This window comes from Abramis brama (assembly GCF_963993115.1).
Source record: "Abramis brama genome assembly, chromosome: 21".
In the NCBI taxonomy this organism is placed as follows: domain Eukaryota; kingdom Metazoa; phylum Chordata; class Actinopteri; order Cypriniformes; family Leuciscidae; genus Abramis; species Abramis brama.
In genome coordinates this window covers 14,490,243-14,516,290 of record NC_139983.1, presented here as the reverse complement: position 1 = coordinate 14,516,290, position 26,048 = coordinate 14,490,243, and the positions used below count along the sequence as shown (strand labels likewise).

General features: G+C 35.2%; 2 protein-coding genes across 5 annotated transcripts; both read right to left on the bottom strand.

Annotated features, from left to right (window-relative positions):
• Positions 1-37: 37 nt before the first annotated feature.
• On the bottom strand, positions 38-11,086 carry znf395a (zinc finger protein 395a). 2 transcript variants are annotated; one of them, XM_084097825.1, is made up of 10 exons: positions 10,758-11,086; positions 7,029-7,262; positions 6,706-6,893; positions 6,524-6,630; positions 5,308-5,501; positions 5,105-5,205; positions 4,768-4,999; positions 4,507-4,605; positions 2,361-2,479; positions 38-1,484 (listed from the first exon to the last, which is right to left on the bottom strand). In XM_084097825.1, the coding sequence occupies exons 2-10, from the start codon at positions 7,170-7,172 to the stop codon at positions 1,373-1,375; spliced, it is 1,296 nt and encodes a 431-aa protein (XP_083953951.1). In that variant the 5' UTR covers positions 7,173-7,262; positions 10,758-11,086; the 3' UTR covers positions 38-1,372. The 2 variants fall into 2 exon arrangements, with proteins under 2 accessions (XP_083953951.1, XP_083953952.1); XM_084097826.1 differs by having other exon boundaries at positions 10,665-10,801.
• A 1,354-nt stretch (positions 11,087-12,440) lies between these two features.
• LOC311072661 (uncharacterized protein) lies at positions 12,441-24,421 on the bottom strand. Of its 3 annotated transcripts, none has more exons than XM_084097828.1 (7): positions 24,268-24,415; positions 18,297-18,435; positions 16,914-16,977; positions 15,019-15,088; positions 14,835-14,912; positions 14,582-14,646; positions 12,441-13,832 (listed from the first exon to the last, which is right to left on the bottom strand). In XM_084097828.1, exons 2-6 carry the CDS (start codon positions 18,422-18,424, stop codon positions 14,588-14,590), a joined length of 399 nt encoding a protein of 132 aa, XP_083953954.1. In that variant the 5' UTR covers positions 18,425-18,435; positions 24,268-24,415; the 3' UTR covers positions 12,441-13,832; positions 14,582-14,587. The 3 variants fall into 3 exon arrangements, with proteins under 3 accessions (XP_083953954.1, XP_083953956.1, XP_083953955.1); XM_084097830.1 differs by having other exon boundaries at positions 12,442-13,640; positions 24,268-24,421; XM_084097829.1 differs by having other exon boundaries at positions 12,442-13,480; positions 24,268-24,421.
• Between the last annotated feature and the right edge of the window lie 1,627 nt (positions 24,422-26,048).

The window sequence follows — 26,048 nt, the reverse complement described above, 5'->3', positions numbered from 1 at the left end:
TCATTCTCAAATATTAAAATGCAACACTTGCTGTTGGTCATACTTGTTTGCACAAAAGTTTATTTAAAAAAGGCATGAAGCAACATAAGATTCATGAAAAGAAATTCTACTTTTATCTACTATACAGATCTCAAAGACAGTTCATAAAAGGAAATACTTTGGATGTACTTTACAAAATGTACAAAAATATTGTTCTCGAGGTTCACTGAATGTCTCTCAGACTAGGATGTTCTTACACAGCTATGACACTGGCTGTTGGAAATGCATAAAGACTTCCGGAGATCTTCAGGATAAGGTACATTCAGTTTTAATGATGTCAAAGCATCAAGCTTTGCAAAAAATAGAGTTGAGCTACATATAAAAACAAAAAGGATGACACATTGAAGTGTTATTCGAAATAAGACAATTTTTGGACCCAGTATTAAGAATATGAACCAATCAAACAGTTGGTTACAATGTTCTCATAAATGGTCAACAGATATATTTCACATTATAGATTTTCTTTGGCAAGAACACAGACCAAACAAACGAACAGCAAGTGAGTGGACTGGGGCGAGAAGCACAAAAGTAACTGAATAAATTGGATCAGATCATGCAAGTTTACACAAATACTTCCTTATAATGACATGACAGAAAAGTGAATCGTCTCATTTCACAGAAGTACAACCTGTGACATACACCGATAATGACGACACACGATTTAACACATTGCAGATATCAAAATCGTAATACAAAATCCTGTTTTCTTCCTATTTCCTTTTCAAAAGTTTGTCTTACAACATTTTACACTGGAAATCGAAGAAAGAAACTGCTTATCAGCAGGTAAACATGGCATACATGAACATAAACGTTATATGATATTGAAACATTGAAACTCTGCTTTTTGTTAATCTACAAATCTGACCTTAATCTGACCGTAAGCTGCCAATTTTGCACCTGAAAGCATCGGACTGCAGTAAAGACCTCTCTCCTGTCTCATTTCAGCAATTAAGTTGGAATGATAAATTAACTTTCCATCCGTGTCTGATGACAACAATGTTTAAACCACATTAAACAACATGCATATACATTAAGTATATGGCTGCTTACTGCATGTAAAAGGAAGGCAACACTTCATCAGTTCTTGATATGATGCAGGAAGACTGCAGGAGTTGTGGGGCAGAGGCTGTCCTTTTTTGTTTTATCATTTTTCCAGCACCAACATGGCTCCTTAGCACATTTAATAAAACGCAAAACACGTATTCGTGATAAAAAGTAGAAAAGGTTAAGTCTAAAGGTGCTCTTTTGGTTTCTTCCAACCATAGTTCCAGATCAGTTCCCCTCTTGTGAGTCTCTGTAAGGTTAGTGTTCTGTTTCCAATTTAAAGAAGGATTCAGTCGAGGAATCGCTGACAGGCCTTTTTCCAGCGGCAGGCGGTGCACCACTGGTCTCGGTGTTCAATGCCGTACACCTTCCGGCATTTCTTGGCTTCGCCCCGAATCCTCCTGTTAGTAGAAAATAAATTCAGAGTTCAATTTGACATCTAATCTGAATGCAACAGAACTAATGAAATGTTATTCACAACACAGTTTACTATGTCATTTATACTACGGTTTAAGATTGGGGTCAGTAAGATTCTTTTTTTTTTTTTTTAAAGAAATTAATACAAGGTTTTTTTCAGCAATGATGCATTAAATTGATAAAAGTGACAGTTAAGACGTTTACATTGTTACAAAAGATTTCTATTTCAAATAAATGTTCTTTCAAACTTTCTAGTCAAAGAATTATGAGTATCACGGTTTTAAAAAAAAGAACATTCAACATTTATAATAAAAAGCAATGTTAAGCACCAAATCAGCATATTAGAATGATTTCTGAAGGATCATGTGACACTGAAGACTGGAGTAATGATGCTGAACATTCAGCTTTGCATCACGGCAATAAATTACATTTTAAAATATATTCAATCAGAAAAATAATACTTCTGATTATCACTGTTTTTGCAGCTTTGTTGATCACAAGAGAATTTCAAAAACATTTTTAAAAAGTCTTACCAACACCAAACTTTTGAACGATAGTGTGTTTATTAAATATTTGGCTGAAAAATAAAAGAGTGGGTAGTTTTAATTTAACAGGATTTTATATTAAAATACTAAGATGTTGTTGGTTACTATTATTTTCCCATGCACACCCAACCGTAATTATAGGTACAGAGAAAAGTATGAAATCAAGCCTTTTTTTCAGCATTTTAATTTGCACTCATTGGCCAATAGGGCTAAACAGTGTCTGATTTCAATGTCAACATTTTTTTGATCAAACTAACTTTATAAATGAAGATTGACTAAAAGAGACTATAATTATTGAAAACAATCCAATCTCACCTGGAAGAGCAATGGTTTCTTGGAGGTGAAACACTGGCAGGATGTGGCCTGAAGGTGGCGTTGTTATTCTGGAGCCACTGTTCACCAACACTAACTGAACGACGGCGGAATGGTGAGGCCTGGGGAGGAGGTGAGGGAGGGAGGGAGAGAGAGAGGGAGAGAGAGAGAGACACCACTATTAGTCACAGAATGACGCACTGCAGGTTATATTACTGCACTACTCAGCGTCAGCGGTACAACAAACAATGCATCAGTGCAGTAAAACTGTGAAAAAAATATGCAATAAGAAATTATTCATTTCAAAGAAATAAACCTTTGACTGTTATAAACCAGCAAGATCAAAATACGCAGATCACATTATATTTACATGATTTTTCAACCTAGTGACAAGCATGCATTTAGACAAAGAGAACACATTGGCCTGAACTCCACTAGATGGCACTGCAATACCATCAGCATCTCTTGTGGGCGGAACAAAGGGGACACAAACAACATGGGCATGTCACTCCCATTTCCAGTGCGAAAACACAATGTATTTGAGACCATGTGGTGTTTTGTATATTCTGAAAGCCTCAGAGAAAACATTCATGCATAAACAATCCATTACCTATAAATATTCACAGCGAAAAGGCCTTTTAAAGACATCTGTGCTTTCTTTGACCTTGTAGATGATAATGGAATCAGTTAAAGAGTGTGTAGTTTTGCTGTTTGAGCCTGAAAAAGGTCTGCAATGTTACAAAGCACAAAGTCACTCCAGAGGGAGTTCAGTAAGCGCTTTCTGAACCCCCTGAAATGCCTAGATTGTTGTCTTGAGTTCTCTACTGGGAACTAACACGTCAAAATGGCCCTGTTTAAACCTGGTATTAAGATGTGTTTTGGTTGATCGGATCACAAGTGGATGATGCTAAATACAGGTGTAAACGGGGTCTTAAACGTTTTGAGCTTGTCCACTTTCATCCACTTCCAGAGGTAGTCGAAAACAGGACAAAAGAGACAGATTAAATCACCAGGTGTAAACGGGAATGTGTCTCCCTCGTATACTTGTGATTTGATCGAAGAAAATGCAAATGATACCAGGTGTAAACAGGGCCAATATTCCTTATTTAAATAACTCCCATTCAAGGCATACGCAAAAACAGGCAAGGGGCGTGACATTTCCAATACACGGTCGAAGCGGTTGACCAATCACAACACACTGGTCCAGCTGACCAATCAGAGCACATTGTGCTTTTCGGAAGGAGGGGCTTCATAGAGTTTGGAACTAAACAGGGGAGCATTTCCTGAAACCATCATTAGCCAACTATGGTCGCAATTTCCGTGGTTACCAACATCGTTCAACGATTTGCCGATTCTCGAAACCATAGTTCCAACGAACATTCGCAAACAGCATCGCAATCTTACGTGGTTGGAACTACAGCTCTCAAACTGTAGTTAGAAGCATAGTTTCTTGTTAAATGACATTAAATAGATCATGCTCTTGGGCACAATAAGCAACCGAACTTTTGGTACATTTTATTTCTTTCATTCCATTTAAATATATTTATAATATATTTTAGAGGGCCAACAATCAGTACCATTTTTAAAGAGTGCACATGTGCATAAAATGCGCAAGGGAACTCCAGAGTATGACGTATGAGGGAACCCTCGATGAATCAAACATCATATAAAGCAAAATAAGATGACACCTAATGACTGCTTCACTATTTTTATTCCATGTTCGTTACAGCAGCATCTCGGAGATCTCGAATAGATTAATTAGCATAAGTTATTTCTCCTCCACCTGCGTGTGACGTCATTAACGACAGTCCTATATTGTTGATCCAATGGGGTTCAAATGACAGAAGTGCAACCATGTCAGTACGGTTTTTCTCAGGAAACAGTCATGACAAGTTGGTTAGTTTCTCCAACGATGCATCATACTATGGTAGTTTATCAGCGAGTTACATCGTTGTATGGGAAACGCACTCTAGAGTGTTACTGACAGACTGGTAGGAGAGGTGCTGCAACAGTGCAATGCATTTTTTGAACAGTCAAGCATGAAAAACTATTCTAGTAGACTCCGAAAACAAAACCAAGACTTTGTAAAATATCATAATATGGTCTCTTTAAAAAAAAAAAAAAAAAAAAAAAAAAAAAATTATCTCACCTGTTTGCTCTGGTGAACTGTGAGAGGTGGAGTCCAGTGACAGGACACAGGAACAGAAACTGGTTTACACGGAGTCACAACCGGAACGGGTGGATGAGCCTAAAGAATCAACATCAACAGATTAAACAATCGTCCACGTTTCTTCATTTAGGACAACATGCAAACAGCGACATGTGACACCAATCAGATCTTTGATGCCACTAAAAGCCCTCAAGGGAAACACTGTGTTCAATTACATCACAACAATGTAAAGCATCTCACCTGGTAAGAGTGCTCAGTATGGACCTGCCAGGAGCTGCTCGGGGCCGACTGGCTGAGCGGGCTGGGATGGAGCATCTCCGGGGTGGAGGGAGAAGGGGGCCTGTGCCGGCTGGGACTGCATGGGGAAGCGCAAGAGGGCCGGGGGCCAGCAGGGGGAGCTGTCTGCTCCATGTCCTGATATACTTCAGTGTAGTAGAAGTCTTCTTCTCTTTGTGAGTGCTCTTCACTTTGTCTACAGAAAACATAGCACACAGTGCGTTTACAATCTAAACGTCCCAGATTGCTGCTTTCATTGGCTAGACACTTCTGGGAGACGTTTGGCGATTGTGATGCTTACCCAAGATGAGAATTTCGGATGTGACGTTTCATGCCTACTACTGAGGTCAGTATTTTTCCACATTTTGGCCACAAGCACCGATATGCCACTTTTACTGAGTTCTACAGGGTGAAAAACAACACAAACAGGACAATTAATCTACACACTCCATAAAACTAACACCTCATGTATTATACAGTATATAAATTCAGTTTGCAATGTACCTTGCGTTTCCTTGGCGTTGGCTCATTAAACAACATTTGGTCCAGTTCCATGTCCAGGCCTTCATCAACGAGAGGGGCGCTCTTGTCCATCTCTACGATGGGTGGGGATGGGGCGGGGCTTCCGTTTCCATGGTCGCAGCTCCAATATCCACCATCAGACAGTTCGCCACCACCATTTTCCATTCCACACAAAGCTAATACAAACAGAATAATAGGTAACCGAGTTGTGCTTCATCATAACATCCCTTTTCCCAAAGTCAAATTCAAGCACTTTTCAAGCTTTTCCAGCACCTTACAACAACTGTGGTAAATTACGTTTACATACATGTACGTACTTCATCACATTAAATCAGAAGTTATTGTGCGATAAAAAAAAAACATGATAGCATTTGTTAAAGCATTCTACAGAAAACAAGTTTCATTGTCCAAAATGTCTGTAAGACTTGGCATCCTATATAACCTTGATAAGTCGATATAAAACACTATATTAAAATTCAAGAATTTCCAGCACCTCTACGAACCCTGTTCTAAATGCTAGAACACATTGGAAAAATTATATAAATATTATAAAAATAATTAATATTAATACAAAATGTCATACAGTACATAATATAATATAACATTATTACCGTTCAAAAGTTTGGGGTCAGTAGGATTTTTAAATATGAGCAAAGATGCATTAAATATGCAAAATAATTATTTTTAACCTTCTATTCATAGAAAATATATAACAGTTACCACAAAAATATTAAGCAGCATAACTGTTTTCAACATGAGCAGCACATCACAGGAATAATTTACATTTTCAAATATGTTAAAATAGAAATAAGTTATTTTAAATTATAATCATATTTCACAATATTACTGTTTTTACTGTAATTTTGATCAAATAAATGCAGCCTTGGTGAGCATAAGAGACTTGTCAAAAACATTTAAAAATTATATATTATTTTTTCCCCCAGAAGTCTCAGTTTAGGCAGTAGGACCTTATTTTATCCTTCAGAAGTTATTAAAAATGATGATGACATGCAATCCTGTACAAGTGTAAGATTTTGTTCCACTAGCCAAAACTGTACGTGCAGTTGTTAGGGACTTTTTCTTGGTGACTAATGCCTATCTAAGCAAGCGTTGAGTAATCTCAGCTGGTTTATACCAGATTTGTACACCGTGCCATTGGTTTGGTAAAGCATTTATGAATGTGCAAGGTTAAACTAACCTGGAGCTACGCTCCCCGGAGCTGCGTGTTGGATGACTGGACTGCACGACAAACTTGTAAGCACCATTGCAGCCATAATCTCATCCATGTCCACTGTCTCTGGTCTCCTGCAGTGTTGAAGTAGAGTTATAAGGGAGTGCTCCTCATTCAAAAAGTCAACATTCGTCTATAACAAGCCATACCTTCTTGGCACATCAATGGACGAGGAGACTGAGGAGTTAAGACTGGACGTGGAGTTTGTCCATACATCTTCCAGCTTGCGATGAACGTGCTGGTTAAGCTGGGGCAGGAAGATAGACACCTCATTGTCCACGTGGTTATGCTGTTCGACCACACCTCCACATTCTTGTCCTCCGCAGTGCACATACACCTGAAGCGTATCAGGAAAAACACCATGAAGTGGCTGCGTGCTCCCGTGTTTACATTGTGTAGTGCAGAATACTCAGAATACTCAGAATACCAATCATATTTTGATTTACTCTACAACAAAGACATTCATGCTTACCTTCTGTCCAGGGTAAAGCTTGCTTCTGTGAAGCCCACTTTCCGGGCATCCATGGGGCCCCGTTTCTGTCAGGCCGTCCGCCGAGGAGCCACACACCAGGGTGCCCAGTGGGGAACGCTTCCCAAGCCTGGTTTTCGGTACCATTTTCAGTTCCTCGTACCTTGAATCTTCTCAACTGCTTTGACGAACTCCTGATGGAGATTCAGCAGCGCTATTCAAGCGACGGACAGAAAGCTGTTAAGAGGAAACAAACAAATGATTAATGTAGTCCGGGTCACTCAGCACATCTTATTGCCAGAAAGAGAGCCTGATGTTTTGGCCTCATTTTATTGTGTATATATCAGGAATAGGCCAAAAAAATTATCTCAGTTAGACACCCTGCTCTCTAGATATCAGTATCATTGAAAATGGAAAAACCCATAACGGTCAATCACTAGTTTTTTTTTATTTATTTTTTTATTCTTTATTTTCAAAAAGTGGAGCATAACAAAATGTTACAATAAGACATGTCCAAACATTATCCACTTTTGGTCAATCACTAGTTTTAACAAAGCAAAATAAAGTATTTATTTATGACAGAAGATCATAAACATGATTTAACTATCTAAATGTGTAAAGTTATAAATGCTTAACTCGATATATTAACCATTTACAAATTCAAGAAATAAACAAAAAGACAAGTTACTGGTATATATGTACAAAAATCTGATATTATATTTGAATCTGATCAGTGAAATCAGCATGAGTCACCATCCTTACGTGAAACATCCGGCAACTAAGTGTCAAACTATTAAGACATCACAGGACGAATGATGCAAAATTCAAAGTTTACGTGCAACTGTGCAGAATGACTATGAGTCATTGTCAGCACATAATGAACCATGCAAAAACTACTTTAACTGACGCAAGACATTAAAACGGTTATGGTCATGCTAGCCTTTGTAACCTCAGAATGTTCACCCAAGAGTTTGGGGCACAGAGGAATTGGTAATTACTAGAAAACCATTATTACCAGCTGCAGTCCGGTATTAAGTTTCCTCCGTTCCAGTAAAAGGTGATTCAGAGTAATTGCAAATGATTGAACCAAAAAAACTCACTTGGTTGCCAAATACTGCATATTTGGCAGCATGGGAGCTGCTTGAATTATTCTTATTTTATTATTTATAATATGTACAAAGCTAATACAAACAGAATAATAGAGGTGAATGAGAAGATAAGCTTCATCAAAAATGTAAATCTCCTGTAAACCAATGGATAAGTGTCTAGCTAGATGCGAAATATATAACAACGGAGCAGAAAATACTGTGGAAATCATTAATATCATACAATATTACTATATTACTTAGTATATCCTCCTGAGACCCAGAAAAAAAAAGTTTTTTGAATTTAGTTTTTTTTTTCATGTCATCACATTGTTTAGAGCATAAGAAACAAATGGTAAAATAACATTTTTGAAAAATAATCTTTTATTCATACGTTATGCTAAGTTGTTTAAAAAATAAAATGACATGAAATTATATGTATAGGCAAAAACAATGGGATTTTTTTTTTCAATCACCAATAAATTTGGGGGTTTTAACCAAAATTTGTATAAAGATGATTCTCAGCTATGTTATGAAGGATATAACGGAATGAGTTGATACACCATTTTACTTTATGCAATATGTGGGTAAAATGGCCATAAATTAATATTCCCATTCAATGCAATGTATCTATACACTGTATCTAATTTGCACATTAATGTGTTCTTAGAGCAACATTTAATGAAAAAATAAGTGTAATAATTGGAGTAATAATTAGCAACATTTTAATAATATCTAATATTTCATAGGAATATTGATGTATAATTTATTTCCATATTCTCTTGTTGTGTCTCCCAAAATGCCTGATAAACATGATTTAAGTCCTGGTGTCCTCTACAGTGGACATGTATGAAATCAATGCCCTGTTCTGTAACAGAAAGGTTTTTTTTTTTTTTTTTTTTTTTTAACCCCATAACATTTTCCTGAGATATTAGTTAATGAAATATAATTAATAAGTAAAAAGTAGTCCGATTTAAATTATAATTACAATATATTATCATATTTCCTACATTTGATCACTAAATTAATGTCAGACATTTTTAAAGACCAAGGAGTTTTTATGGTGAAACCTCCAAACATTTGGTATCTCTGAAAAGCCCTGAATGTGCTCTTTACAGGACACCCAGGTTGTGACATGTGACATGTATGATGTCAGAGAGATTCACTAAAATATAATGTCCACTACAGTGGACAAAAGTCTATTCCTGCGTCCCAGAAGGATATATAGTGTTTTGAACTCTACTTGACATGTCAATGTTGCACAATATGCAGCGGTTAGATATAATGTGCAATATAGGCTACAACGACAGATGTGAATGATAAAAATGGCTGCTGCTTGTTTTTTGCGTCTAATAATAACTTATTTATTCTAAAATTAGAAATTTGTGAAAAACAAAATTAATAAAATAAAAAAAAAAGTTTCCTTTCGAAAATCTGTTAAAAATAGCAGTTTGATTATAACTAACTAGGTGATTATAAGTTGGAGAATATAGTATTTTGTAATGGTTTTGGTACATGGATGTTCGGTATATTCAGAACTATTGATGGAAAGTCCGACTTAACCGGTTCCTTCGACCACTTTCTTGCAAAGAACCGGTTCAAAAAGCGATTCGGATGTCCGATTACGTCATATCGTAATTACGTCATCGCGTTTTCCCCCGACACACCGGCGTGGGATATTACATGTTTCCAAAACATTGCAAAGAAGCCATAGGCACATAGTGCTGTTTATTACGGTTTTATATTATTAAGTGCAATTACTGTGATTTAATGTATCCGAGTTCATTTTGTTGCAGCCATGATTCAGCTCAAATTAGATTAAACTTAGAACCTAACTCTGCTTTGAGACAATCTCAGGGTGAGCAAGTTTTTACAGGTTTTAATACATTTGATTATTTTATTAAAACCAGCTCTGTCTCGTATTAACTGTCAGCAATCAAGTTATGAACGTTTCATTTATTTCTGCTGTTCGACTATTAAAACAACTCTTATCGAACATGACATAAAAGCTGATTCATTAACGTCCAGTTAAAAATTAATTGAAGAGATCCAACTCAAAAGAGCCGTTCATTCCGGAATAACAGCTTATTCAGAACATGAATGACAACGCGTGAGTCCCCATATGCTCGCACTCGCAGCCTCGTTGCAGAAGCGACGAGCACGCGCAGCAGGAGCAGATTATCCATATTCATTGAAAGCGTTAAACGCAGTTTTTGCGAAACTGATCAGAATGGAGCAGCTGGACAGTTAATCTCTTTAGATGCTAAAAAGTTCGTTTTTGCAGATTATAAACCCGAATTAATAAACCAACTCACTTTTTTTCCATTGTGCTGGGATTTTTTTTTTTTTACATTTCATATCAAATGCAAAAGTTCACAGTTGTGTAGATTTTGAATCCGTATAGAACAACTAAAATAATATTTCTGCTAAAACGAAGCACATAGTCGCACAAACAAGCCATAAGTATCAAACATGATCATCCAAAAGCTTTTCACGTGAATTCACTGAAATAATGTACGAACCTAAATACTAACCTTACCTGCTATGTACTAACCTTAACAACGTAGTCTTGTCTGAGAAACACAGCGCAACAATAAGAAACAAAAGCATTAAAACAGAGAGAAAAACTTTCAATGAACACACGTACCTTTGCCAAATTTCAACACACCCCCTTCTCACTAGGCTCGCTCTGACCGGCTGTAACTTGAAAATGTCCTTTTTCAGAGACTAGAACGGCTTGTGTTTAGGTATTCAAAATCCCGGCCTGGATCTTTGCATTTACTGTAACCGTGTCTGTTTGATAAAGCACCAAGGCCGTAAGAACACTACTATTAAAGCAGTCTATTCTCATCTACAGTGTTCGCTTTACATGACAAAGATGAGGTGATCTTCTGTTTGACTTTGGTTTAATCCGTATTGTTTCCGTCTTCACAGAGGTGAGCCGTATCAGAGTAATCCAGTGCCGGGTTTTCACCCAAGCGCCTTCAAGCGGGCTTCTGCTCTTGTAGTAAACAACCTGACCACGTGGTAGGGATGTCGACGCTCATTGGCTAAGCAGCGCTTTCCAAGACACACGCCCTACAATTCCAACTTGTTTACGCAGAAGTTGAGGAAGGGTCAAGAAACACAATGGACACACATAGGACACTCACTGTATTTCATGCTACACCACTTTTTATTAAATCTCCGTGGCTTTGCATTACTACAGTAAAATGCATTTAAACAGGAATGAAAATGGATGCATTGTTGCTCACTGTGCAAATAATGATTTGAAATGTGGATTCCAGCTCATTTTATGCTTTTTATTGCATAACACGAATTGTGCATTAAAATTGCACTCATTTAGCTGTCATATATATGTGTGTCTGAATACGTGCAGTATTTGTTTCTTTGTACATGGGTACATCGTGTACCTTGTAACTTTTGGTTGGCAGATACTGCACTGTATGCATTGATTTAGTAAGAGAGCTGTCTTCATGTTCTTTAACATCTCACACACATTGTGATTTATTTTCAAATGTTTTCCATAATTTATCTTTTTGATCACAATACGCTTTGGAAACAGAGACACACTTGTCTTATGATTGGTCTCACATCCTAAACAAATCGATGAATTTTATTGGTTTACAATGAGAGAGTGTCAATCTGTTTGTTCAACTAACATCAGGCGTGTTATCTTTAAATGTACAAAAAAAACCATCTCAAATTCAGTAGCTGTGTTTTCTTTTTCTTCTTTTTATAGTAGCTGTTTTCTAAAGGGGAGGGCATGAAAGGGTTACATAATTCGAGTTTCCCCGTCCGCTGACATCACCGCCGCACGCCATTGGTCGAGCGCTGTGACTCGCCTCCCCACGCGCTGCGCTCGTGAACCAGCCGAGGCCAATAAACGCGTACGTGAGAGAACGCACATCCTTCATCGGGCCAGAACATTCAAGAACCTGCATTCTGCACGTCGGCCACAGATCCGCGTGCGTTTCCCAAAAACTGCAAGAACAGGCGTCACGTGAAGATCGGTTTAAACGTAACAGTGTTTTTCTTATTATCATTGTTTGTTTTTTTTACTTACCGTTGAACGCGTGTATTACGGACAAAGATCACAGGTCAAAGAAATAAGTTCAAAAGATTTTTTTAATAGATTTTTAAAGGATGTTGTCACGGTTGCGATGTTTTACACGTAGGTTACGTGCGACCTAATAAATAGACTTAAGTATTAATAATGATTATGATAAACGCATGATGCAACCTTTTTCTGCTGCAGGCTTTTTATATTTTCATAATGTATTATTTGTGATTCTGAATATGTATAATGTTCAAGCAAAACAAAAGCATTCAATTACACACATTTAGAATTTATTAGATAGGGCATGCAAAATAACCCTTATAGTCCGTTTTTGTTGTTGTCATACCGCAAAAACGTGCTTAGCAAAGAACTGGTTATAAACAAAATGTAAATTTGAACATGAATGAAAACACCCTCAGTTAAAAATGTCACATGTTTGGTGACAGAGACATCTAACATATATTGCATACCGGTAATATTTTACTTTAGATCTAGCTGAGTTAGGGTCAGTACAGTATCTGTTCAGTTCATTGATTTAAGTAGCCCATTTAAAATAAGGGTCAATGACAAAAAAAGAAATTACAAAAAGGAGTCTCCTTTTAAAGACATTTTTTAAAACCATGTGCCAAGTTCACAGATATGTTATGTAGGTTTCATTTTTTATTTATAAAAAAAAAAAAAAAATCTATATTTTGTAGAAAATGATTGACTCTCAAATCTAGTTTTTTCTATCATCCATATTTTTCTGTCTCAAATATCTTACAAAAATCATGCATTTTCATGCATGTTGTTTACACAATTATTAATCATTAAATATGAATATAATTGTTTCACTGCTTATTTTAAAGAAATAAAATATAATTTTATAAATGCCCTCATAAAAGAAGAAAAACAGAAAAGAGGCCCAATTCTAGAGAGCAAATATTTCCCCTAAATAAAGTCAATCTCACCAAAACAGGAGGGTTAATTCTAAAGCACTTGTTATTTTAATTACATTTTATTACATTAAAGTTTTTATAGGATGTATTCATGCCCACTGGAATTCGTACATTTGTTCAAAACCTAAGAATATTCACCAGTATGCATCCATCAAGTCAAACATATCCAGATCAATTGATCTGACAGATAAAATCTACAATCACCCCTATTAAGAATGAAATTGAATACAGAATAGTTGCACAATACTGGAATTCTTCAGAAAAGATACAATGTCTTCATGTCTCTTTGGTAGTGATGGTGGCGAAACTTCCACCTCATCTTCAGATGGAAATGTGACTTTCTTGCCTACGTCGCATTTAATTGGTGACCATCTGAAAAGAACAGGTGTGACCAGAAGATCAGGCTCCTTCTCCCCTGAGGGACACTGTTCATCTCTGTCTGAATTGTTGCATAAGGATTCAGCTTTGAGTCAGTATGGTTAATGCTGAGGGAAAGGGTGGGTCCAATATTTCCTATGAAGTTTGATGGGCACTTTATGGGAGTCAACACCACAAAGCAGGGTTTCAGAAGAATACAGAAAGCATTTCTCTCCAAATAGTGCGGGGATTTGTTTAGTAAGAGCATTTCAGGTCGCATAATAAAGATGGTGGAACTTTCTACAGGCTTGTTTACACCACAAAGTCTGTGGTGTTACAGCTACGTCGTCAACGCCATTTTTATTATCTGAGTTAAAGAATAAGTTGAATAAAACATGTTTATATTGTAATTTGAATTTTTACTCAAATGCAACTTAAAAGGAATAGATCACCCAAAAATGAAAATTATCCCATAATTTACTCACCCTTGAGCCATCCAAGGTGTATATGATTTCCTTCTTTCAGCTGAACACAGTCTGAGTTATATTAAATATCCTGGCTCTTCCTAGATTTGGTATTGAATGGCATTGAAAAGTGCCTGAGTTTTAAGCGCATCCATACATCATAAAAGTAATCCATACAACTCTAGTGGGTTAACACATGGATTTGCTTCAGAAGGCATTTATTAGGTAAAAAAAATATCCATATTTAAAACTTCATAAACGATAATCACTGAAATTCGGCAACAGCCGCACCCACGTTCACGAGAGAGTCGAGTTTTGGCGATCAAGTTTAGTTTTAAATATAGATATTTTTTCTTACAAAAACCCATCGCTTCGATTCAGAAGGCATTTATTAACCCACTGGAGTCGTATGGATTACTTTTATGATGGATGCACTTTTTGGAGCTTCAAAAACTCAGGCACTTTTCAATGCCATTACAAAGCTGGGAAGAGCCAGGATATTATTTAATATAACTGTTCAGCTGAAAGAAGAAAGTCATCTATACCTAGGATGGCTTGAAGGTGAGTAAATCATGGAGTAATTTTCATTTTTGGGTGAATTATTCCTTTAGGACTATTTTAAAAGTAGAACAGAATCATCTGAAGTGCTTACAATTTCTCAGTTAGCTTGAAGTGTTGTCCCAACACCGCCATTTATTTGAGTTGGTAGGTTTGGATCTGCAGAAAGCACATGCATTGTTGTGTGTTAGAGTCTAACACTAATAACTAACCGTTAGACTATTCTGTGCATTTCTCATTTCTGGGATCAAAATGTGTGGTGAGAAGTAAAGCAATTTCACAGGGTTTACATTACTTTTGTGGTTTGAATTCCTTGCAATTATCTTTTTTGTCCTGGAGAGACATACCTTGAGAGAGAGTGTGACTTCTCCAAGGTTTGTACACGATTCCTTCTTGAGAGATTGTTACATCCTCAGGATCTAAACCTTCAAAGACAAGATTAAAGTGCATCTGCTGAGCTGGTTTGATAGCATTGCAAAGTGATAAACAGCCATTCAGATTCAAAAGAAATTCATTAACAACTCAGTTTACCGATTTCATCACCCGTGATTTCATTAGCAGCGGGGTTGTGTCTGGCTCCTGATGAATCGCCTGTTCTTGCCTGTTCAATTGAGAATTGCACAAGTTTAGCACAAGATTTACATCACATTTGTGCATTTATTCACTCTTAGAAAAAAAAAAAAAAGGGGGTTCTGTCAGGCGCTTCATGTGTAAAACCTTTTAGGTTTTCCTATCATGGGATGATTTTTATGAATTTAGCTGTAATTCATTTAGTTTCAATTCATTTTATGAATTAAAGTGCCTCTATTATGCTTTTTTGAATATTCCCTTTCCTGCAGTGTGTAATATAGCTGTTTGTGAATGTAAAATGTCTGCAGTTTTTAAAGATCAAAGTGCACGATAAATAAAGCTATTGTCTCCTAAAGGAAAGAATCGATTCTGAACTGCTGATGAAGACTCGTGCTGGAATTGATATGGCAAAACCGACGCCATCATTCGTATCACTGTGTATCAAGCACCGCGGAAGCCTCTGTAGCTGAAATTCAGACATGGTTACGGGCTTTTCGTTTCTGACATTTGCTGTAAATGGTAGGCCAATCACAACAGAATGGGCCATCTGACCAATCAGAGCAGAGTAGACCAATCACAACAGAATGGGCCATCTGACCAATCAGAACAGAGTAGGCTGGTGGTAAGGAGAGGTTTAGAGAGACTGACTCTTCGAACGAACCGTTTTCAGACTCTTTTTCTGAAACAGCTGAAAATGAGGGCTATAAATACAGACAAAAGGGCCGTTTACACAACAGTTTTCAACTAAATACAGAAAACGTATGTGCTTTGTGCTGTTCATTTACCTGACAACGGCGTTTTGGGGGCCTGAAAACGCAAACTTTTGAAAACGCGATTCAAAGTGCAAGTTTTTCAAAACGATACCGTTATCGTCTCTGTGTAAACTACAAAAATGTGAATTTGTGAAAATGGTGACATCATGTGCATTCTGTCTATAGGGCCATAGTGTTTCTTTACAAAGTGACATCGGCATCGCCAACTACTGGCCTGACATGAATAATACAGCGTTTTTGGTTGTTTTCGCAGATCTGTGTGAGCGGGGATCGTTTTGACAATGTTGTCGTCTGTACGCGAAAAACACTAAGGAAAAAACACACCCTCAGTGGAGGGAGAAAACAAGGAACAGGTGGGGTAATCAATTAAAAAATGAGTAACCATGGAAACAAATGGAGAAATACCAATTAACTATGACAAATAATGAACAGGGACAAAGGAAACTAAAACTAACAGGTAAATAGAAACTTCATGTGACAGGATGCATGTAAACCTATTGTTAGAAACCTTTAAAATAGCATAATAGGGGCACTTTAAGCAGCTTGTAAACATACTTTATTACTAGAGAAAAAACACACACGAAATAACCAGTTAGTATTATGCAATCATTTAAGACATTTCTCCTTATATAGAAACTTTTTTGGCATAAAGTGTTATTTAAAATTGAGTCAATAAACCATGAACCTTTGAGTGTATGATAGGTTAAAGAAATATTGTAATATACTAAATATAAAACAGTTTTATATGCAGTGTTGGGTGTAATGTAATTTAATTACTTTTCCCTTGAAAAAGTGAAGGAACTACTCTTAATTTTTCTGTAATTTGATTACAGTTACTTCTGATGTAACTGCACTAAATACTTTATAGACTACAGAACAATTTTATATAAAACAATAGTGGATTTAAAACAAATTGAACTGGTCGAGGTTGATATGGGATTTAAAAAGTAATTAAATAATTACACGGTTGAAGATGTAGTAGCTGGTAATTACTTTTTTAGAGTAATTTACCCAACACTGTTTATATATATAAAAACAATGTCTATTTTCTTTTAGTTTTATGCCATTTCATTTGTCACTCACCACGCTCACAAGTGCTGATGATTTCTGTGCTGGTGCACTGTTGCTCTCCAACTCAAATGAATGTCTGTTGAGTAATAAAATAAATCAAAATTATTTGTGATTTAAAGCACGGCCATGCTTCTGATAAATTTTGCACTTAAGTTTAATCTTTTTGTTTAAAACACATAAGTGACTATTGCTTATACGATTCCATTTTGCCAGTGCAATAAAGTTTAAAGCCTAAAGTTTATCCCACATGCACTGAAGTTACTGGCTGGTGTCCGAGATTGAAACTGCAAAAATCGCCAAATAAATGTTCATTAATTTTCAAATCATTGTTGAATTAACAATCAATTTATATTTTAACACAAACAAGATTTAATTGCTTACAATAAATGTATGATATGCTGGGTTTAATGCATTGCTAAATGATGATTACTATTTTTTAATGACTTTTCCCTTGAAAAATTTAAGTATAGTTACTTTGGATGTAATTGCGTTAAATGCTATATGGACTATAGAGCAATTCTATATAAAACAAAAGTGAATTTTAAAATGTATATTGTTAAAATGTAACCTCCTCCCTTTAAAACAATTCAAGAATAATTTATGCAGTTTTATTAGTTTTATTTATTTGAAAGAATTAAAAGAACAGTTTCCTGTCGAGGTTGATATGGGATTTAGAAAGAAATAAGTAATGCAATACTTTTAGAGAGAGTAATTTGTACACTTTTGAAGATGTAATTAGTAGCTAGTAATTAATTTTTAGAGAAACACTGATGATACTAAAAGTATTGTCAGTCCAAAAATGCCTGAAGTTTTTCCAACACATCATGCATTGGAGTTCTTGGCTGGCCTCTAGTGGTTGAGATTAAAACTGTACCTGCAACTACAGGTACAGCTCCAAATAAATGTGAATAAACCTTTTTATTATAATAATATTATTTTATTTATAAGGAATTTACCTTAATGAGTTTAAACAATGTGAATGAGATTGAAATGCTAACTGGTATTTGACCCACTGGCTTATATATCATCACTATGCAGACAGTCTGCATAAACTTTAGAAATTTCAACCCCACAATATACTGCTTATTTGCTTGGTCTCTTTTTCATTTCTTTTTATGTGAAACATGAGCGAGAATGTGTAAGACGTAGTTTTTTGTGTTTTGTGATAGAGCCACATTCCTGCCTCATTCCTTACAAATTAGCATAGTAGAAAATCTTGACAGTGATGTCTAGGAATGTAGCTTACAACAATAGCGTAGGTGACTTTGCTACATAGCTTAACTACAGGACATGCATTGTTGCCTGTTTTCAGATGACTTTATCTTTTGAGCCATGTTTTTTTTAAACCAAAACCAAGCGAAATCACTTAAAGGTCACTCAGAAGAAACCACTTACTTTCTACAGCTCGCACAGAGAACCAAGAGCGCGATGCTAATGATGAAGAGGACGATTATGGAGAGAAATGCGGCCTCTGGTTGCTCTGAGATCGCCCAGCCAAAGAGATCTGGGCTGATTGGTGCCATGATTGTGGTACCTACAGGAAGATGAATAAATTGTTGAATACATTATATTATATTATATTATATTTTATTATATTTTATTTATTTAAATAAATAAATAAATAAATAAATAATTATTTATTTATTTATTTATTAGTCAAAGTGGACCTTCATGTACCTGAATAGTGCTTTACACACAAAAAAACAGCCAATTAAAAATAGGTTCAGAGAAAGAAAGATCCCATACTTACCAAATTAAAAAACTCCCAAGAAATGAACAACAATTGTTACATGACTTTGCATCATCAGGTCTGTTATATTGACTGTTTTGCCTATGTCATGAAGTACATCGATTACCACAGAAAGACGTTTTCACATAATGTATCCATTGACATCACCACCAGAAGATGGTTTTGATGTTGAGAAGTGCTGCAACAAATCCCTTTAGGAGGAACAAAACACCCCACACCAAATTGTAAAATCCTATTCTCAAGAAGCCACAGTTCACTCTTGATAAACCAGATGAGGCCTCTTGTTCTTCTCCTAAGGGCCCTTAAACATAAAACACCATCACAGGGACCATTCATCCAAAAATGGATATTCTGTCATTTACTCATCCTCCAAACCCGTGTGACTTGGTTTTTCCCATGCGAATACAAAGAACAGTGACTGAAGTTTTCAAGCTTCAAAAAAGATACAGAAATACCATACAAATGTGGTCCATATAACTATATTTCTATTCTTCTGAGACCATAGGATAGCTTTGCATAAGAAACGGACCAAGTAGCGATGCCTTATTCGTGAATGAATCACTCGTTTGAGTCAGGCCTTTATAATAAATTGGTTTGTGCAGCTCAGAAAAAGAAAAAAGAAAAACAGCTTGAAACTGCATCTGACTGAGCCGGTTCTAGAGTTGACTCAATTTCCCACACGCAGTGGTTAACGGCTCATTGGGGAGGAATAATTTAATTTAAATGGCATGTAATTTAAGCCCGTTTCTCACGCAAACCTATTTTATGTCTCCAGAAGACTTGGAATAAAGCACAAGAGTGGTATGGACTATTCTTATGTTTTTATTTCCTTTTTGAAGCTTGATAGTTTCCATGCCTTTTCATTGTAATTTGTGTTTTTATCTGAATAACCAGAATCAAATTTCTTTGTATCATAGAAAAAGCTAATAAAATAGGTTTGAAATGACTTAAGCGTGAGTAAATTAGGCTAAATGATGACAGAATACTGTGTGTGTGTACTTGTACAACTATCTTTGTGAGGACCAGTTTGAGTTTTAGACCATTGGAGTGAGGACAAAGAGTCCTCACTTTCTGAGACCCCTTTAAAGGCCTGTTTGAGGGTCAAGACTTGGTTTTAGGGATAAGGTTATAATTAGGTTAAGGGTAAGTTTAGGGTAAGGGTTCGGGTTAGGCACTTAGTTGTGATGGGTAAGGTTAGGGTAAGTGGCTAGAGATTGCATTGTCAATGAATGTCCTCACAAAGATAGATGTACAAGAATGTGCGTGCATGCGTGTGTATATATATGTGTGTGTATGTATGTATGTATGTATGCATGTATGTATGCATGTATGCAGGGGCGCTGCTAAGGATTTTGGGCCCCATGAAAAGAATCTTGACAGGGCCCCCAACACAGCTGAGACTTTTTTCATATTAATTTACATAAAATCATGGTTTATGGTATTTTGACTATCATTCTCATATATTTAAGTCAATCAGACATTTGAACTCCATCCCATGTCCACACCCGTAATTTGTCCTCTGTAATACTGCACTACTTCAGTACTGTATAATGTATATACTGTGCATAGCTGTACATGTGTCATATAGTGTATTCACATATATTTATATTTGTATGTATGTACTGTACATATTTGTCAAAAAATGGTACCGTAGAGACCTGGGGCCTCATGTACAAAGCGTGCGTACGCACAGAAAAGTGCCGTAGGCTACGATCATTGTCACGGGCGGTCCACTAACAATTTAGGCCTACTTACAAACCCACCTTTTCTTGTGAAATATTGGGTAACATACTGTCGACCCTTTGCCTCTTTCCAGGGTTTCCCCAGGTTTGATCACCCCAAATTTAAGACTTTTTTAAGACCTTTTTAAGACCACTTTAATGAAAATTAAGACCTACATCGCACCCATTATGCATTCGTAAAACACCAGATCAAATCCCAATAATGACTATTACTAACAAATATTTTAATTAAAAATACATTTATTATTAAAAAAACTCATTCAACAACACACTGCAAAGTGATGTTTTTGGTAAATATCAAACATTCATAACAATAAACAGATAAACTAACTTTTCAAATCGCCTTAGTAAAGTTTCTCAGCATTCAAATTGCTTCAACCATTGCTTCAGAGGGCTAGACAGATAGGTAAGAGAGATATAGATAGTAGGGGTGTAACGGTTCACAAAATTCACGGTTCGGTTCAATACGATACACTTGTGTCACGGTTTGGTACGTTTTCGATACAGCAAAAAGAAATAAATGCCAGAGAATTTTTTTTTATTATTATTATTATTTTATTTATTAAAACTAACACACTTTGACCAATTATGGAGCTATAATAGACTCTTCTTAGGAGCATAAAAAAAACAGCTCCTTGGAAAAAATGAAATGTAACCTAATATTGTAGTAGTTATAAACAAAGGTCTATTTTTAGTTCATATTAACATTTGAGGGCAGCAGTTTTATTCATAATGTCAAAATAAAACCAACGTAATGTTACTTGAAGGCATTATAGCCTACTATTCCTGCCAAACTTCTATGGTTGCAGTTAGTGTTACTACAGTAAATCCATGGTGAATGTTGCAGATCTGTGGACTCTGGATAGTTCATTCATCATGGCACAATGTTTCCTCTTCCGTCAAGTTGATATTCTGCCGGCGCTATAAGTGAAGTCAAGCTGTTTGTGTTGCCTGGATACAATTTGGGCGGACTGAACCATTTTATGATAATCAAGAGGGGGAGAGGGGCCCACGGACGTTTGTGTTTCCTAAACAAATAAAAAAATTTGACACCAGGAAACAGCAAATAGAATAATTTAAAGTTAATAATTTTTACTATCAAATATTTTTTTTAGCACCACAATTTTATTGGGGGCTTCTCTGGGCCCCCTCTTAGTCATGGGCCCCGAGAATCGTCATCGTTTACCCCCCCTTTACAGCGCCCCAGCATGTATGTATGCATGTATGTATGCATGTATGTATGCATGCATGTATGTATGTATGTATGTATGTATGTTTCTTCAATTGGGGGCTATTTTGCCATCTTACATTTTGATGAATGAAATTTGGTTGAATTTTGTTAGAATTATGTCAAGACAATGTTTACATGCTTTGATGTAAAGATATAATAATGGCCACGACTGAGCTTAAATATAATTTGAGTATTTTATATCTATTTGCCAACTGGCACTGCAAAACGTCATTCCCATCACAACATCAAAAAGTCTCATAATGCAAAGAATGTATCAAGGAGATCATTTAAACTCATTTATCTTGCAAACATTGTTAACCTTCAACAATACGTATAAAAAACAAAATGTTTCCATTCAGCGAATTACATATATTTTCTTGTTCTTACCATCAACATGTGTTTTTCTGTGTTCATCAAAGCACACTTTTGTTTAATTTCTGGAAAATTAATTTTAGATGTTTTTTCTTTGAATAGGTGGATGAGTATTTCATTAGGTTTTTCATGTAGCACCTCAATATTGAACATAAAACAGTTTTAAAGGTATGTTTGCTGTAAATTAAGCAACATGGCGGTAATGACATACTGTTCTGGTAATGACATAGTGTTTTGGTAATGACAAATGAAAAGTGCACTGATACATAAAGCAAATTTAAAGGCTTAAATAATGACTTCTGGTGAGTGTTGTTGAAAGAAATGGACAGATGTGAGGAGATGTAAATATGACAACCATCAGCTTGAACATGTTTATTTCAATCATGAAGAAACACTATGTCATTACCAGAACAGTATGTCATTACCGCCACGTTGCTTAACATACCTTTAAAACGGTTTTATGTTCACTGTTCTGACGTTGTTGCACTGGAGATCTTGGGGGGATGTCTGGAGATGTTGGGGAGGTGTTTGAAGCTACATAGTGTTGTACTTCCTGTCGAATTTTGTCATTGGCTCTTTTATTGTTTTGGTTAACTCTCCATTGTTTGCGTTTATGTCTTTGCTCCCGTTTTGAAAGTTGTGAGATTACTTTAAGCTTTCCTGTTTCTTTTCTTCTTTTGTATCTTCCCTTTTCTCTGTCAATGTACTGCTGATATTTTACAGGATCTTCCTTCAATTTTTTTCTATAATCTCTAGACCTTTCAGTTGATTTCTTGGGAGCCATTCTGGTTAAAAAATAAGAAAAAATAGTTTTAGGAAGTAAGGCATCTCACTTAAGTTTCATTGATAAGTTTTAAAGTCTGGGTTGGGGACAAGGCCTGAGTAGCCAAATATTAGTGATGAAAACATTTTTAAAAATGGAAATCATACTGATTTTAGTGTATACAATTTTTTGGCGGTGCAATAAATATTATTTGAAATAACTAAACTATTTATTTTATAATATAGTATTTTTAACATGAATGTATAACCTGGGGACATAAAAGTTCCCCTAATTGAAGAATCACCCATATATATAATTTTTGTTATATATTATATATTTATATATATTTATATGTGTATGTGTATATTTTTATATTATATTTGTGTGTGTGTGTGTGTGTGTGTGTGTGTGTGTGTGTGTGTGTGTGTGTGTGTGTGTGTGTGTGTGTGTGTGTATATATACACATACACAAATATAAATATAATATAAAAAATATACACATGCATATAAATATAAATGATTTAATATTTTTATTATATATATATATATATATATATATATATATATATATATATATATATATATATATATATATATATATATATATATATATATATATATATATACACATACATACATACATACATACATATACACATATATATACACACGCATATACACATATATACATATACATGTATATATATACACATACGCACTTTTAAGTACAATCAACTTGGATGTTTAAGCCATTTCAACTTAAATTACATTTAATAACTGACTTAAAAAAAAAAGTTTATTCTTGTATAACTTGTTAAAAAAAAGCTGAAAATTGCTTAACTTATTTTGAAGAGCTAAAGCAATGTAAAAACAATGTTGTCATAACTTATTGATCATATACATTTTTACAGGGAAGTTTCATTTTTGGGTGAACTATTATACTGAATATACAAGTGTAATATTTGGTTGAACTATTATACTGAATATAGAAGGCACTGCCACATTATATGGATTTGTTTATTCGTATAGCTGGGAGTGTTGTTGTACTTTGACCAGGACAACAAATCAAACCAGAATAACCACTTTTTAATGGATCAGTAAACCATCTTTCTTAGTGGGTATACTGTAGAGACATCGTTTACCGTACATCTGTAATTCCAACAGTACTACAAGTAAGGTAGGTAGACCTCACCCAAAACCAAAATGACACATGGAACAGATTCCAGTACTAAACTTAAAGAGATCAACCTGCTCTTAGTCATTTAAAATTGCACCTCTCCTAGTTCACTATTCAATTATGCTCACTGAACAATAAGACGGCAAGACCAAATAAACGTCCTTAAAGAGAAGGAAACTAAAGAATGAATTATAAAATTGTTTAAAAAAAATAATTATAATAATCTCCATTTGAAACAAAAAATAAAAGGCAATGAATAGGTATGGACTCACTTGCATACAACATGACAGGTGGAAATTATGAGCAAAAATATAGTGAAAAAAGAAAATACCTGTATAGATGATAATTCAGTGACCTCCTTCAGTCAGCGACCTGTTCAAAGCGTTCAGATCCAGTCCCTGGGCAGTCTCTTCTCTTGAACCCTACATATCGGTTCAGACAACAGACACCCGTCAGCCAGCTCCTGTCAGCATAACACTGACGCTACCTTTCTGACAGGAAGGGGAAAAGGCTTTGACAAGCTCCATTTCCTCATTCTTTCACCTGTCATCATCCATCAGACAGATCACTCATTCAGTGACTCGTGCAGATTCCTCTCTCTCACACCCGTGTTCAGATGTACTTACTGAAATCTAGTTACAGAAACAAATCAAACCAAAGAAATTTCACAGTGTTACACTAGCCATCATATTATAAACTCAAAAAAATTGAATTGTTTATCATATTTCATTTGTGATTTGATATGTACAGAATATTACTGAAAACATCTGTATGAATTGTCATCAGAAGTCTTACCATTCAGACATCCTGAGAATCTGACAAACCTAGAAGTGCCGCCACCCTGGAAAGGCTCACCTAACCTGATTATAATCGTCAAACTAGTATGTGGGTATGCTGTTAATGTAACTAACCAGAAATTTGCATTTACACAAATTAAAGATACGTACTTTGAACCTTGTGAACCTTTTAAAAGAATTCTTTTGACTCTGACGCATGTTCCAGATAAATCTAATTTACATATGATGCAATGTTATGTTATATATGAAACCGAGGCTAGCTGTCACAATGACTATACAGTATCTTAGTAACCCTAAGGTTTACTGAAAAAACGGTAATACAATAAGGTTTCATTTGTTAACATTAGTTAATGTATTAACTAAAATGAACTAACCATGAGCAATACATTTGTTACTGTATTTGTTTATCTTTGTTAATGTTAGTTAAAACATAGTTGTTGCATGTGCATTAACTAATGTTAACAAATACAACTTTTGATTTTAATAATGTCTTAGCAAATGCTGAAATTAGCATCAACAAAGAATAATAAATGCAGAAGTGCAGTTCATTATTAGTTCATGTTAACTAATGTAGTAAACTAATGAAACCTTATTGTAAAGTTTTACCAAAAAAACAACTGTATAATATAAAAAGTTGACATTACAAATAAATTTAAATGTAATATTTATTAAATACAATATTTTTACACATAAATAATTTGATACATAGTGATATCCAAAGTAAAATTTAAGTATTTAATAGTTTTCGGTAATTGAAATAAAGCTGAAATAAAATAAATATTAGATGAAAATGTAAACTTAAAATTAAAACGAAAATTAGAGATATTGCCTTGGCAACTACAAAGTACTAAAATGACTAAAAGCTAAAAAATAAAAGCTATATAAGAAATATTAAAAAAGCTAAAAATTAAAGTGGCAAAAGCGCATAATATTACTTAAATCTAAATTAAAACAAAAACTAAAAAAATAACAATAAAAGCTCATTTAAAACATGAATAAATACTATAGTGTTAAAAACACTGGTTCCACAGACAGGGTTTAGAGTAAGAAACGATTAAGCTTCAGTTAAATTACAACATTTAAGCAACTTTTTAAAAATGTGCCTTTGAAAAAAAAAAATCATGAGAATAAAACAGGCAGCGACATTTTAAAATATATCAGTGCAAGTTGCTTTCAGTTAAAACAGCTCTAACATGCATTTTAGTCTGGGACTAGACGAGCCAAAGTGTTGAAAAGTGTGACAACCTACTATAACCTTTTGTCTCCACTACATGCATGAGTGGTGTGTGTCTTGAAGGTTCAAAACTGAGTGCTG